Source organism: Ctenopharyngodon idella, chromosome 5 (genome assembly GCF_019924925.1).
Source record: "Ctenopharyngodon idella isolate HZGC_01 chromosome 5, HZGC01, whole genome shotgun sequence".
NCBI lineage: Eukaryota > Metazoa > Chordata > Actinopteri > Cypriniformes > Xenocyprididae > Ctenopharyngodon > Ctenopharyngodon idella.
Window position 1 is genome coordinate 7,686,814 of NC_067224.1, and position 15,617 is coordinate 7,702,430.

General features: G+C 36.2%; 2 protein-coding genes across 3 annotated transcripts in view; both read left to right on the plus strand.

The window, feature by feature from the left end:
* Positions 1-884: 884 nt before the first annotated feature.
* On the plus strand, positions 885-8,629 carry tlcd5b (TLC domain containing 5b). Of its 2 annotated transcripts, none has more exons than XM_051894447.1 (3): positions 885-1,183; positions 3,304-3,506; positions 7,580-8,629. In XM_051894447.1, exons 2-3 carry the CDS (start codon positions 3,311-3,313, stop codon positions 8,110-8,112), a joined length of 729 nt encoding a protein of 242 aa, XP_051750407.1. In that variant the 5' UTR covers positions 885-1,183; positions 3,304-3,310; the 3' UTR covers positions 8,113-8,629. The 2 variants fall into 2 exon arrangements, with proteins under 2 accessions (XP_051750407.1, XP_051750408.1); XM_051894448.1 differs by lacking the exon at positions 885-1,183 and adding an exon at positions 2,255-2,842.
* A 1,783-nt stretch (positions 8,630-10,412) lies between these two features.
* The window catches only part of arhgef12b (Rho guanine nucleotide exchange factor (GEF) 12b), an 87,899-nt gene continuing 82,694 nt past the window's right edge, over positions 10,413-15,617 (plus strand). Inside the window, 1 exon segment of the mRNA XM_051893387.1 lies at positions 10,413-11,877. Coding sequence (XP_051749347.1) covers positions 11,846-11,877 — 32 coding nt within the window. The 5' untranslated portion in view covers positions 10,413-11,845.

Below are 15,617 nucleotides of genomic sequence, written 5' to 3' on the forward strand. Positions count from 1 at the left end.
AAAATGAACATGCCTGTGTTGTAATTTAAAGAATTATTCCTTTAAAAGAGCTAGCAGACTTCCAGAAATATGCTCTGGTCAAGCCCAGATATTTAAACGTTTCTAATCGCTTGATTATTTACATTATGGCCATAAAATTAACAGGATAAACCGGTTGAATAAAAGCTAAAGTAGCCTTTGCTCGAGGCTGACAGTTAGCTTGCATGAGGGTTAGCTAGTGTTAGTGTCATTAGTGTCATGTGACTGATACAAACCAACCAACACCACAAAACATCATAGAATTCATCAAATCCAGTGTTTTTGCTTGTTTGGGCTCCTGAAAAAATAATATATATGCAACTTCCATGATGATGAAATTAAGTACCTGGTTTTTGATAAAGGGCAGTTACCAGTCGTTAAATTGTCTAATTGTAGGCTTTGGAGTTGTTTAAAGTCTGTTTGTAATTCTGTTCCTGTTTTAATTCTCAAAACTACATATTCTCAATTTATATTGCATTCTTCTTTTTTCTCTTCTGTTTAATTTTGTTTCTCTTTTTTAATTGTATCTGTCTGTATATTGTTATGAGCATTAATACAAATAAAAAAGATAAAGAAAGAAAGAAAGAAAGAGGCGTTACAAAAGACTAACATGACGTGAAACTGACACTAGAAAAACCAACAACTAAATAAAACTGATGACCAATTCTGGCAATATTCCAACCAATAAATAAATGTACATGCATGTTCTACAAACAAATCAATTCATAACAATTTGCCAGTTTAATTTACATCTTTAAAAATTTTAAGAGTTTAAAGGGCTATATATAAGAATTTTCAAGAATTTTTATGTGAAGAACTCGGGTCGTTTTTGCCGGGAAAATCAAAAGGATATGACGTTTACGCACGCTCCCAAGAGCCTCTCTTCTGTTAAATGACCATCAAATAAATGCTAATACAATGTTCAGAATAATGCCGAAAGAGCCATTCTGTCATGTAAATTTGTCATGCAAAGAAAAGGAATTAATTACTATTACAAACTTTAGTCTCACATAGCCAGATCTACAGTGTAAAGTCTACTTTATACTTATCAGCGAAATATTGATTAGCCTACCTGTCTGTCGACATGATGCCAGTGAATTGCAGAGCTGGTGCAAACATATCCACATCGCTATATGATGCTTTCTTAACTGCCGCTTTTTTCGACGTGAGTATATCGGGGCATTTAAACCATGAAACACTTTCAGTCTTAACTCTCAGTACTTTATGTGTGCACGAGTGCGAGCACAAGCTGCAGTTCACTTAACGACCACCGGTTTCGCTAATAACAAGTGTATTTGAATTTTAAATACAACCCTTTTAATATCATGTTTAACGTGCTTAAATTTGTTATATGTGCATGAGAGCAGCCCAGAGAATAATCTTTATAAGTTTAATAGTTTTATTATCATCACAGCATTTATGTCTCTCTGAACAATGAAGATACTTAGGGCTAATTAGTGTTCATTTATGAGAACAGAAGAAATGTAAGCTAACATGACTTCAATACATGTATTTCTTAGTTTATAAATTGTTATAAATCTTCTTGGATGAACTTGGAAAAGTGACCACATCCTGATGTTTTTATTTACATATGTATATAAGTTTCAGAATTGCAGGTTATTTCCTCCAGGTCTCTGTTGGGAGGTAATAACCTTGCTCTGTCTCAGATTATAGCTAAGCTGTATGTGGGTTAATGCTGGGGCTCAGATACCCGTCCCCATCCTCAGGACACTCTTCAAGGGTAAAGAAAGGATGCTGGAAACAAGTGTTCTGAATATGGGTTTTAAGTCTGTCAAGGAAGTACCTAAAACATGCTTGCCTTTACAGTCTCTATGAAATCAAAATAGACAATTCTTGTTTCTTAATGGAATATTGTATTTGTTATAAATGATTTATCTGTGCACATCATTATTTTTTTAATTCATGTGCCTCGTAGTCTTTAATCAAAATAACTTCCCCTCCCTCGTGCAGCGACATCTCTTCTCTTCTCTGATAACTTGTTTACTGGCGCGAGGGCGGGACGACCTGTCACTCACATGACATCACAGCAATAGCAAACCACAACTATCCAGTCAATTCCTGATGGACAAAACCAAGTTCCGTCCTACATTTTTTCTTGTTTGAGAAGCTATTTCACTCATATAGGTGTCACAATAGGGAAGAAAAGACTATCGCAACTTCCATTTCATGCTGAATTTAAAAAAAAAGACTTACATATGCATGAAATACTACTACATTGTTCAGAAAACTGTAATGCAACATGTATGATTGGCATTCATGTGTTTCTCTATTAGCAGTCTGATTACACACTGTGACTCAAACTAATCCTGTGTCTTTTAATTGACGTCCATCAGCACCTGACATTAAAACGTTGCACAATACTTCCCTCGTTGGCCCAATTCCCTTCTTACTACAGTACAGCTTGAATGAAATTAAAGTTGGAAGTTTATGAGGGCACAAATTATCACCCCAATGTTAGGTCACAGGATGGGCAGATGAATGGCTCCATGTAGTTTGGAATTTATCCATGGGTATATTGGGAGTAAGGAGTCTAATCTCATAAGAGGCTCAAGCTGCTTGAGGCCGCATGGAGAAGAGGAAGTGAGCGACCAGAAGCATTGTAGTTTTACACTCTGATTGTGTCTGCCGTGTCACACCACTCTCGTGAGAGGAAGGATTTTTCTGTCGGAGATGTCACTTGCAGTTGGGCATCCCGACACGACGCTGCAGTGCATTGAGAGTGCAGTGGGTTGAGGAGAATCCTGGAGCTGATTTCATGGATTTACCAGGATGTTTAGGTTCATGTGCTTGAGTTGTATCTGAGGTTTGTACATGCAAAATGCATTTGAACAGTTAAGTCACTCTACTGAGATATTCATTAGTGTTTTTTAATAATAATTCAAAAACAGAGAAAAAAATCTTCTGAAATAAAGTGTCTTGATTGGATGCCAGTGTTATTTTATTATTACTGAGATTAGATACTATTATAGTTATTAATATTTTGAATTAGTTTTAATTTCATTTCAAATTGTCTGGTAAAAAAGTTTTAAGAAATATGTATAGAGTGTATTCATTTTTATTTCAGTTTTAGCTATAGCTATAGTTATTATCAACTTAAACTAAATGAAAATAAGGTTGAATAAAATAAGTTTTGTGTGTGTGTATGTGTGTTATTTTATTTCAGTTAAGGTTAATTTTATTTCAAGTTTATCTATAATAAAACTGATGCAGACATGAATATTTGCTGATAATATCTTAATATTTCTATCTGTTTTGTCTTTCCAGTGCAGAGATGCCTCTGTTGATTGTTGAGACTAGTTGCAGCCTGATTGGCTGGTTGTTTCTGTACGTGTTGCTGTGTCACTTGAACAGTGATAGAGATTATGAGTGGAACTGCAGGCTGGTAACTTTGCTCCATGGCATCCTGAGCGTCAGTGTGACTGCCTACATCGGGTTCATTGCTGGGCCATGGCCTTTCACACACCCAGGTAAGTTGCCCTGCCTTGTTTTGTTTGTTTATTTTTTTACAGTATTGTGATGTATTTCTGAATGAAATGGAATACTGAATGTTAAAAAAATATAGGGCTTGATTTTAGTGCATCTAGCTTGCAGCAGACTGATGATTGGAGGGGAGTGGATGAGAATGTTCTGCCCAAGCTGCCAGCATGACGTCGTCAAAAAAGGAATGTCATTCTTGAGGGAAAGCAAATTTTCAAAATAAATAGGTTTAGTTTTTATTTATTGCAGATTTGAACCCTATAAAGCATGACTTATGACTTCCATTTTTTTAATGGAAGTTTATTTGAACCTTTAGACAAAACATAAAAAAGAAAGGCTTTTATGGCTCATGGAGTTTTGGGTTAAAAGTTTCAAGAGTGTTACCAGCAGTTATGTTCGGTTATGTTCAGGTCTATTCTATTCTATTATATTAGATGTGAGGAAACGGATCACTTCCTAATTAAGATACTTTATTTAACACAATAAAACAAATAAGGGCAATCCAAAATAAGAGAAAATCCAAGCAGCAGAGCAACAGCATAAACACATATGCTAAGATAACACAAAACAAGGAACTGAAACAAATGAGGGCTTAGGGGCAGTTTACATGACACCATTTTCAACTAAAAATGGGTAAATACATTAACATTACACCGATCCGGTCGAAATGGCCGGTGTGCCCCTCTGTGCCGTTTGTGATTTATGCTGCCTTCACATACTCTCTGAATTATCGTAAATACAACTTTCTAGGTAAAAATCAGACCTGCAAACTCAGAAGGGGTGAAAAAGGTGACAAACTAAATAATTGTAGGGGGGTCTGGGGGAATCATTCCCCATGAGAACATTTTTGTGATTTTAACATGTAAACGAAGCATTTTGGTGCACTCTAACAAGAAAATAAATGGGAAAAACAACATTTGATTCAAATTAATAAAAAAAAAAAAGTAAAAAAAAAAATATATATATATATATATATATATATATATTGACACTAGGGCTGGGCACTGACACAAATTTCACAATTGGAGCTTGCGATTTGATTTTGATTTGATTACCTTCGATTCAATATTGATTAATTTGGGGCCTGTAAGGTTAAGTACATGGCACATTTCCTCAAAGAAAAAATATCTCTCAACTAATACTGTAAACTATACAAGAGCAACAGTTGGTACATCATTATATTATTAAAGGTTAAAATTAATCGATTTGTAAGCTATGTAAAGAACATAAAGAAGTTTTAAAAACAACATTATAATACATTTTTAATGACTTAATTATGTTTCTACTCGTTTTTTAGCCAATATAAACATTTAAATGGTGGCTGTCATAAAACGGATTTATTCAAACATATAGGGTACATTCAATACTGAAGAACATGTTAAGTACAAATATAATGGATATGCAATAGCCTATGGTGCATATATTTAGCAAAATGCTCCTCTCTAAGTTCATTTTTGTAGCTGACTAACGAGTTTTTGGACACTATACAGATTTTCTGAGGTAAATGGGACGGTAAATGTGACATTTCACAATCTGTTTTATTGACGTCTTTCCGCGGTTGAAACACTCATTGAGCGATTACATGAGATATGATACGGATTTCGTTAAGTTGTAATGTATCTTTCAACATACCTTCAGAGGTTCATTCATGTTTATTTCATGTTGTAACTGGTAAAGTGGAAAAGATGATCGGTTCGTGCGCTCTGCTTGAACTGATGGCACTGTCACGCGCCACAGAACGCCAGGAAAGATCGCAACAGAGACATGACGTCTATGATGATCTCACTCCAGTTTATGGGAAAGTAGCCCATTTTCGATTCTTGTGAGGTTTATTGTGATGCTTGCCTTTATTGGAATAACCTTGGAATATATTCCAAGGTATAATGATTATTCATACAACTAAGTTTGGGCCATACAAATCACGGGAGTTTCCCGGGAGTAATAGCAAAACGGGAGGGGGGCCGGAGATGGGTGTGAAATACGGGAGACTCCCGGCAAAACAGGAGTGTTGACAGGTATGACGCATACACAGCCGTTCAACGCAGACGCAGTTTTGAGCAATCTCTCGCTACGAGTTACAACCCATGTAAACATCTATTCTTTCATGCTGGAGTTGTACAAATGAGGGTACTTTCTAACCTCTTCACACAATCTCTCGTCTATGTAGGCCTCCATCATTGTTGTAGCTTGCATGCATAGAGTACCTCAGGGATGACGTGTTTTTGTAGGCAAAACCCGGAAGCGAGTTAGCATTTTAGGACTTCCGGTTCCATCGCCCCGAAGTTTTTGCTAAATCGCCTGAAATAAAGTCTGTGGTTAACAAAGCCTCTAAATATTTTCACGTTTTGATCTATGACATAAAACACACCAGTTATAACCCGCTTGTGATTTTTTAAACCTTCCTTTGGTGGGGACTTTAGGTGACCATACGTGCCATTTTCCCAGGACGCGTCCTGTCCAGGATTTCTAAGATGCATAAAATGTCCCAGTTTTGGTTTTGTTTTCATATTTGCGGAAGGTAATGACTGAAAAATAATTTGACCAATAGCATGCATTATACATAATCGACAAATCGTGGCTTGCGAGAAGGCTGAATCTACAGAGAACGGCCAACGCATTTCAAATATGACAACATTTTAATGCATTGCATAAAGACTGTCAATAAGAACAGTGGCTTGCACAGACCTCCGTGTAGAAATCGCATTCCGGGGGCACATCGATATGACCACTTTCACGATTAAAGAGGCAAGGGCTAAAGCCATTTTAGGCAATTTAGAAATCCTGGACAGGACGTGTCCTGGGAAAATGGCACATATGGTCACCCTACTTTAGACGTCATCATGACAAATAGGACATTTGGACAGCATTTCTCATGGAAAAAGTGGATAAGTATTCATACAAAGCGCAGATCATAATCAGCGAGCATGTTTTTAAATAAAGTTGTTTTTTAAATAAAGTTGAGAAAAGCTCGGTGGTGGTGACGTTGATCCGCGACCATGGTGTGCTGTAGTCCGTTTATAGCCTACTCTTAGCTTTTTATATCTGATGACTTTATTTAGGCTTCAAAATGTATAAATGTTGTTTTAACTTGTAAAGATTATTTTGATAGACAAAACGTGTAAGTGTCATAACCCTTTGTTAAACACAGAGCTTATTTTTTGCGATTTTCCAAAAGTCTATGGGAAAAATGCATAGGCTTTCGATCGAGGGAACCCGTGCGCCGCTAACTTCCGGCCTGGCCTACAAAAACATGTCATCCCTGAGGTACTCTATTCCAGTCTGTTCTGTTTATGCAGTTTTTCTTTGACTACCTTGTGAATCGATGCCCCCAGAGCACAGTTGCCACCTTGTGGATAAACTAATTACTGCAAAAAAAATTAAATGCGCATGTGCAACCTGCGTGTACAAATACGGGTGGTTACAAAAATCCGGAGGTGTGCGTACAGTACACGCATACTCTTCTAATGACAAAATTTGCGTCACACACACTGTACGCTGACCCTCGTGTACACGTAAAAAGTGAAGTATACTTTGGGCTTTACACGACAACAGCGTTTTGGGGGCCTGAAAACGCAAACCTTTGAAAAACAGGTTTCAACGTGCAAGTTTTTACATATGATACCATGATTGTGTCCATGTAAAATACAAAAACATGAATTTTTGAAAATGGTGATGTCATGCGCATGTGTATTATGTGTTCGGTTTATAGGGGCTTAGTGTTTCTTTACAAAGTGTTTTCCATGACATATTAAAATTATATTAATTTCCACTACATATTAAGATATTATTAATTTCCACAACTTTTCCATAACATATTAAAATATTATTAATTTCCACAACTTTTGGAACAGTTTATTGAACCTTTAGCCAAACAAACAAACAAACAAAAAACCTTTGAGTATCTTTAGGCTATGAGCCAAAAAAAATTAAATTATTTTTTTAATATATCAGTTAAATTTAAATAATTAAATAAATTCCTGAAAAAATACAAATAATAATAATACAAATATCAAGTCTTTAATAATGAATTAGAAGTGACTTCTGACTCTCCTCTTGTTGATAGGCACTGAAAACACATCTCTCCAGATCCTGGCTCTTGTTCTGAGCTTGGGATACTTCTTCTTTGACATGGCTTGGTGTGTGTATTTCCGCACTGAGGGTCCGGTAATGTTGGCCCACCACACCATGAGCATCCTTGGAATCCTGCTGGCACTGGGACTTGGCGAGTCAGGCATCGAGACCTGCGCTGTCCTCTTTGGCAGCGAGATCACCAACCCGCTCTTGCAGGCCCGCTGGTTCCTCAAGCGCATGGGCCGCTATGACAGTTTAGCTGGAGATGCGGTGGACCTGCTCTTCATTCTTCTGTTTGCCTCTGTGAGGATCGGTGTTGGCAGCAGAATGCTGTACTGTGAATTAACATCTCCAAAGCCATCGCTGATAGTGAAAGTTTGTGGGGTGGCTATTTACACTCTCTCCTGGATTTTCATGGTGGACATTGCACGCTTTGCCTGCAGGAAAACTTGCTCCAAATACAGGCGATGGAAGGAACAGTACAAGCTGGAGGATTCTAATGGACATGCTGTTAAAGTGAAATAGTCCATTCTGTGAAAAAATGGCATATCTGCTGATATACAGTATGTAGCTCAAAGGATTGTGTTAATTTAACACGGTTTCTACGTTACTCCTACACGGTTTTCCATTACTTTTTACTGGATACATTTACATAGATTGCACTCATAAAAGGTGAAATATTTAAAACATAACTAGAAAAATTTCCTATTTCCAATTCCCGACTTTCCCAAATTTTATTTACTTACACAAATTCTCCATGACATATAATTCTTTTTTTTAATTTTCACGTTTCCATGCCATATTGGAATTTTGTTCATTTCTACCACATATTAAGATATTATTAATTTCCACATCTTTTCCAAAACATATTAAAGTATTATTAATTTCCACAACTTTTCAATAACATATTGAGATTTTATTCATTTTCAGAACTTTTCCATGACTTAATTAACTTAATTTTAATGACGTTTCCATGACATATTAAGATTTTTTTTTAATTAATTTTCATTGCTTTCCATAACATATTAATATATTACTATTTCCCACATATTAGGATATTAATTTCCACAAGTTTTGCATGACAAATTACAATTTAAATTTTCATGACTTTTCCATAACATATTAATGTATTATGAATTTCTGTGACATATTAAGTTTTTAATTTCCACAACTTTTGCATGACGTATTAAGATTTTAATTCTAATGACTTTTCAATGACGTATTAAGATTTTAATTTCCACAACTTTCGCATGACATATTAAAATGTTATTAATTTTCATTTCATTCCATAACATATTAATATATTACTCTTTGACATATTAAGATTTTATTAATTTTAATTTAATTTCATAACATATTAATATATTACTCCTTGACATATTAAGATTTTATTCATTTACACAACTTTTTCATGGCATATCAAAGGTGCAATGTGTAAAATTTGGGAGGATCTATTGACAGAAATGCAATATATTATTGATACACATTCATGACATTCCTAGGTCTGGAAAACACAATTTTAAAATTCCCGCATAAATGTGTATTTTAATGACTGAGTGAACTGTGTGTTACGAACACCAAAGCAAAGTGTTAAAAAACACAACTACACATTAACATGAATGTGCAATCAAACAGGACAGGACAATGACATTACACTCTGCTAATGCTATTGAGCCTGTGAACGAGAGAAGGTGTTTTTGAGCCTGTTACTGCACAAGCTGGTACTGTATTTCCTCAGCAGGCAGAAAGGAGCCAATACTGCTCCAAATGTGCGATTTTTGGAAAGAAAGCCAAACTTTTCTTAACACGCTTTGATGCCTGTCTGTAGAATTAAACCCACTCCACACTCTATTCCCAGATACTAATTGGTTTTGCAGGTGTCAACCTGCAATTCACCACTAAACTCTTGGTCTTGTGGATTTTCAGATACACTGCAAGACTTCCAGCTTCCTGTAGGAATCATATCTGTATATCCTTAAAGATGATGAGTTATCAATAGTATGAGTCCTTATAATAAAGCCTTGATGCACAAACAAAATACCACTCTAAGATAAATTTGAAAAGTTTAGATGCTATTTGAATGGTATTAACCAACTGCTTTTTTGCCTGATTATTAAAAGAAAAAGTAACTAGACCAAATATTTTGTCAAAATATTTTCTGGACCTCCAGCTTTTTATTTCTTTATAATTTCACAACTGCACATTTTTTGTGTTTTATTATAGTTTTATTTTAATTTTCTTGTGTCGGATGGGAAAACACTGCCATGTTACTGGGATCATAAACTGGAAATATAATATCCATATATGATTCAAAACTTTTCAACCGCTAGGTGGCGCAAAAGATTTAAATATGCTCCTAATCGCTATTGGCCAATAAATCACAGCTCTATTGTATCAGTGTCTTTCATTCCACATTTTTTATTTCTGTTTTATTTTCTCCTTATTTGGTCTTATCATAATAACATTGGCCTAAGTAATAAATCATCTGTCATTGTTCAACACAACATGACCATGAATAATAGCAGGTTATGTTTTTTTGTTCTTGTTGTTGAATATTACAATACAATATATGATGAATATGAATGTAGCCTATATTAGCTAAAGTTACACATGCTTAATCGATTTCCGCATTCATTTAACTATTGATCTGCTTCTATCGAATGTATCATTATTAACATAGTGACTTTGTTTATTCTTTGCAGTTTCTGGCTAATCTGTAAACCAACTTACTTGATTTACTCGTTTAAGTGAGTGAGTAATGTTGTTAATTTGCCACTGACAACTAGTAGGCTAGTCTTGGGAGGCGATATTGCTGTTTGCGGAAGGATACGCAAAAGGAGGTGAAGCGTCGCAGCAGGCGCAGGAATCCGGGATGTGATTTTACTGAAAGTCAGGAATTATCTGGATTTTTGTGATTTTTTCTTAATCGTTTTTAATCTTCGTACAGCGCGAAACTGACACATGTGACAACACATGTGTGTGTGTTTTCTTTATTTGCGTTTATATAGAGACTGAATTCTTGGTGTACAGATTTTGGTGGAAAAAGAACGGCTAAAAACTACTGAATTTTGGAAAACATGGAGACAAGAAGGGAAGGACCCGACTAAACCAAAGTTTCCAAACAAATTATTCCACGAAAAGTGGGAATCTGTTCGCGAGAGGAAATATGTGTTGCACATCCGTCAAGTTTGGATTGTATTTTATTGCCGCTTTGAAACGAAGCTTTTTTGAGCGGAATTCCTGAATTGGGAACTATACCGTTGCCTCTAGCGCAAACATCAAACGTTTTGTAAAGTTTTCTACCAATTTTGTAGTGGAAAATGTGGGAATTCTGGAAGTTGGACTAGGTAGGAGAGGAATTGCGATGAAAGGTTGAACCGTGTGGCTGTTTTAATCCATCCGTTGAGTGAATTTCCCCAGATTTCCACACATTGGAGAGGACAGGATACATTCTTATGGAGAAAAAGTCCATTCAGCGTGTAAGGGGCCTAAAAAGGATGTATATTTAGTTTACAGACTTATTTTACTGTATCAGTTCAATTGGTGGTGTAGTCTGTACTGCAAACTTACGTTTTTTTTTTACAGTAGAGACGATTTCGCCTATGGGATTTGCTTCTGTTTAGGAATGCCGAGTTGGAAGTATTTCGTGGGGGAAATGATAGAAAACCGCCGAGACGTACGAAGTAACATTTGGGACTGTAAAATGAGCCAAGAGCTTTTGGACTGACGCGAAATGCAACCGGACAGTCTCTTTCATTCGTAAGGCAACATATTAACACAAGATTGTTTCTCTGAGTTTACTTCCAGTCGTGGTTTGGGATTGACAAAGGCGACTGTATCCAGACGGAGGCGAGGGGGAAGCCTGTCGGTCTATGTGGTGGCATTTTGGCTGGGAAAATGATGAAGCGTCTCAGACAGACAGAAAGAGTTTTCCTCCATTGATCATCTGTGTTTGCTTTTAGCATCGATTTGCTTTGCTAACTCTTTGTGATCTGTAGAGCTACAGTCAAATGACACAGCGTACTAAAACCAACACAGACAAACCGTGGAAATATAAAACATAAGATTGTTTCTCTCTGTTGTTCCATTCAAGAGGAGACACTCCCGTAAACATCAAGACGGAACTGTCAAAATTCAGAAGTGCCACCCGGTTGTTGTTGTTTATTGTTTATTATTTTTCTTTCGAATACAAAGGTGTTTTACCATGGTAAAATGCTAATTGGATAAGAGCTGAAGAAAATCAAGAAAGGAAAGCCCAATGAGCGGCACACAGTCCACGCTTGCTGAGAGGTAAATGATGACATAATATTTACATGGTTGTGTTTATGATAATGATAGTGACCTGTCTTAGGTTTCTAACACTGTTTATTAATATCCTAAACACTATATTGTTGAGATGAATCTGGCAGCCTTCAACAAAATGTAGGCTATATGGGTACTTGTGGGAATACACAGAAACATTTTTTTTTTTTTTTTTTTTTTTACATTTTCAAGTATTTTTATAACTACTTTGGGATACTATGTAAAAACTGTGGTATATTAATATAATTGTCATTTGCTACCATGGTTTATTATCAAAATACCATGGTGTAACTACCATTGGTGCTGTTTTAAAGAGCTCATATTCAGAAAATAAGTACTATTTTTGGTACTATGGTAGTACCATGGTATTCTTTGAAATACCTTTGAGTACTATATAAATGCCATCACATGAATATGCTAATTATTTAATATCTCGATACACATCAATATACCATTTTATGCAAGGTGAGTTAGTCACCTGTTGAAATGGGTGAGCAAAAGATCCCCATACAGAACCTAAAACTAAGTTAATGTTCAGTGTTTAAGGCTGAATCGATCTTAAAGAGCATAATGGGTAACATTGTCACAAGTGTAATGATCCAGTTTAAAGTTGTTTTCTTTGGTCTGTCATGTGTAAGAGATGCAGTCAAACCTGTTTCTCACAAAATTGTCGAGTTGATAAGAAAGCTGGTGACCTTATGGCCTTGCGGTTCAAATTTACTTGTTTTCCTTCCAGAAAAACTTGATGTATGTGAATATTTTTCTAAGCAAAAACCCTTTGGAACCACTAATTTATCGTGACAGTGTGTGGTTTGTGTGTTTGTTTGTTGTTTTGGTGATGCATTAGTTACTCAAAAGAACCCGGAGGACTGTGACTGATGGGAGGATCGGATCATTTTACTGAACTGGATCTCATTCAGCAAAATGAACAAATCTTTATTCAAGTCATTTCCTTCATTTTTTCGCTGAATTAAGTTAAATGTTACATTTTCAATAGCCAGATTCTCCCAACACATCTACTTACACAAACTTTGATCATATTCCGAAAAATGATAATACAGCCAATGACAAATTATGAGAAACAGAAATGATTAATTCAGGGTCTTCTGGTCTGAGTCATTCCTTCTTTTGTCACATGACAGCCGTATATGCTAGTACAGGAAACAGAATTGATTAGTTCACCTTTTGACTCTGGTCTGAGTCATTAAAGGATTAGTTCACTTCAGAATGAAAATTTCCTGATAATTTACTCACCCCCATGTCATCCAAGATGTTTATGGTTTTTTGAGGAAAACATTCCAGGATTTTTCTCCATATAGTGGACTTCACTGGGGTACAACGGGTTGAAGGTCCAAATTGCAGTTTCAATTACAGCTTCAAAGGGCTCCACACGATCTCAGATGAGGAATAAGGGTCTTATCTAGCAAAACGATTGGTCATTTTCTAACAAAAAAAATATATATATACTTTTTTTAACCACAAATGCTTGTCTTGCACTGCTCTGCGATGCGCCACGCATTACGTAATCACGTTAGAAAGGTCATGCGTGACGTAGACGGAAGTTCTGCGGTAGGGTGACAAACGTCATCTTGTTTTCTCCTCCTTCAAAATTGTCTGACATTGATGTTTTACCTTTTTTTTTGTAAAGGCCTTTGACTTATGCTGCCTTCACGTGCTCAGAATGATCGTAAATATGAGTTTCCTAGGTAAAAAATGCACATGAACGCCTTTCGATGAGCTCGTAATCACGACTTCAGAGGTGGGAATTATTACATTTCCGATAGCACGTGAAGGCAGCATTAGTCTTTGCACGTTCGCTTTGTAAACACTTGCTCGGTACTTCCGCCTACGTCACACGTGACCTTTCCAACGTGATTACGTAATGCGTGGCGCATCACAAAGCAGTGCAAGACGAGAATTTGTGGTTCAAAAGTATGTAATTTTTATTTATTTATTTTTTAGAAAATGACTGATTGTTTCGCTAGACCCTTATTGCTCGGCTGGGATCGTGTAGAGACCTTTGAAGCTGCATTTAAACTGCAATTTGGACTTTTAACCTGTTGGTAGCCCTTGAAGATTATATAAAGAAAAACCATGGAATATTTTCCTCAAAAACCTTAATTTCTTTTCGACTGAAGAAAGAAAGACTTAAACATTTTGGATGACATGGGGGTGAGTAAATTATCAGGAAATTTGAATTCTGAGGTGAACTAATCCTTTAATTGTCACGTTAGAGGAATGAAAATGAACAATTTGTTCATGAATGACCATTTATCACTAATGTGAGCACACAGCTTGTGACAGGAAACACTTTAGATATGCTTGATATGTTCTGCTAATGCTGCTCGTAAAACTCAATGTGTCGCTCTTGTGGTTTTCCATCTTTTGAGGTGTCACCTCTATTACACGACAATTCGCACACATTTCAAAGAACAAAACGCACAAGATGCTGGTTAATCTAATGTGTTGTCATCTTATCTGTGTGCAGAGTTGTGCTTTGGTGCATGTTGTGTGACATTGTGTTTTGACACCAATGCATGCTGTTTTGATTATATCAATCTTGCAAACTGTGTGACTAGTGCACAGAAGGGCTGAAGCTCTCTCAGTTCATGAATCGGGGTCTAGCTGGTTTTGTGAGGTGACGTTCAATGATAGTCAACAGGAGAGACAGGTCGCCTCCTTCAGAGGCAAGAACGGGCCACCTGCTCTCACCTTAACATTACCATCTACTATCAGGATTTCGCAGATGGACATTTATTTGCGTTATTGCATATTTGAGACCTGTTTATTTTGAAAAGGAAAGTTCAGATAAGCATCAGTGTTGCATGTGTAAAGATGCTTCTTGTAAGCAACATTTGTTGCCACTGAAACTTTGTATTGTTTTTGCTGGAGTATTGTAAATTGAACTGGCTGCACAGGTTCAGATTCACAGATGGAGTTCTTTAAAATCGTGGCATGGTTGCAATAGCATTAAAATGTAGTCAAGTTGAATGATAAATATTTTTGTGGTTTCCTAATAGTGTAGTCTTAAAATATTTATTTTTTTAGCAAAATAATTTAAGTTAAATGACATTAATTGATGTGGATCTGTATTATTATGGAAGCTTTATGCACATCATCCACATCTAACACTAGCCAAGCACTGAATGTGAGTATAAACAGGCTTTGGCTAGTAAATAACCTGCCAGTTAGTCAGTAATCTTAAAGGGTTAGTTCACCCAAAAATGAAAATTCTGTCATCATTTACTCACACTCATGTTGTTCCAAAGTCTTTCATTCTTCTTTGGAACACAAATTAAGCTGAAATATGAGAGCTTTCTGGCCCTCAATTGACAGGTATGCAACTACCACTTTTACGCTTCAAAACGTGCATAAAGAGATCGTAAAACTGATCCATATGAATTAAGTGGTTTAGTTCAAATTCTTTATATGACACCATCACTTTACATGATGAACAGATTGAATTTAGGCTTATATTCATGTATAAACACTGATCAGTGAACATAAACAGAAGCTCAACCAAACCTGTTTGATGCGCGAGAACAAACCTCTTGCGGAAAGCTCAAACGTGCTGAGTAATAGGGCTGCACGATTAATCGAAATTGAAACGAAATCACGATTTGGCTTAGTGCTATTGACATTACAGCCATTAATTATATAAATATGTACACACCGTGTTAGTGAAGAGCGGCTTTGTGATCAGTAGTAAAGGACGCTCCATCTGAGAG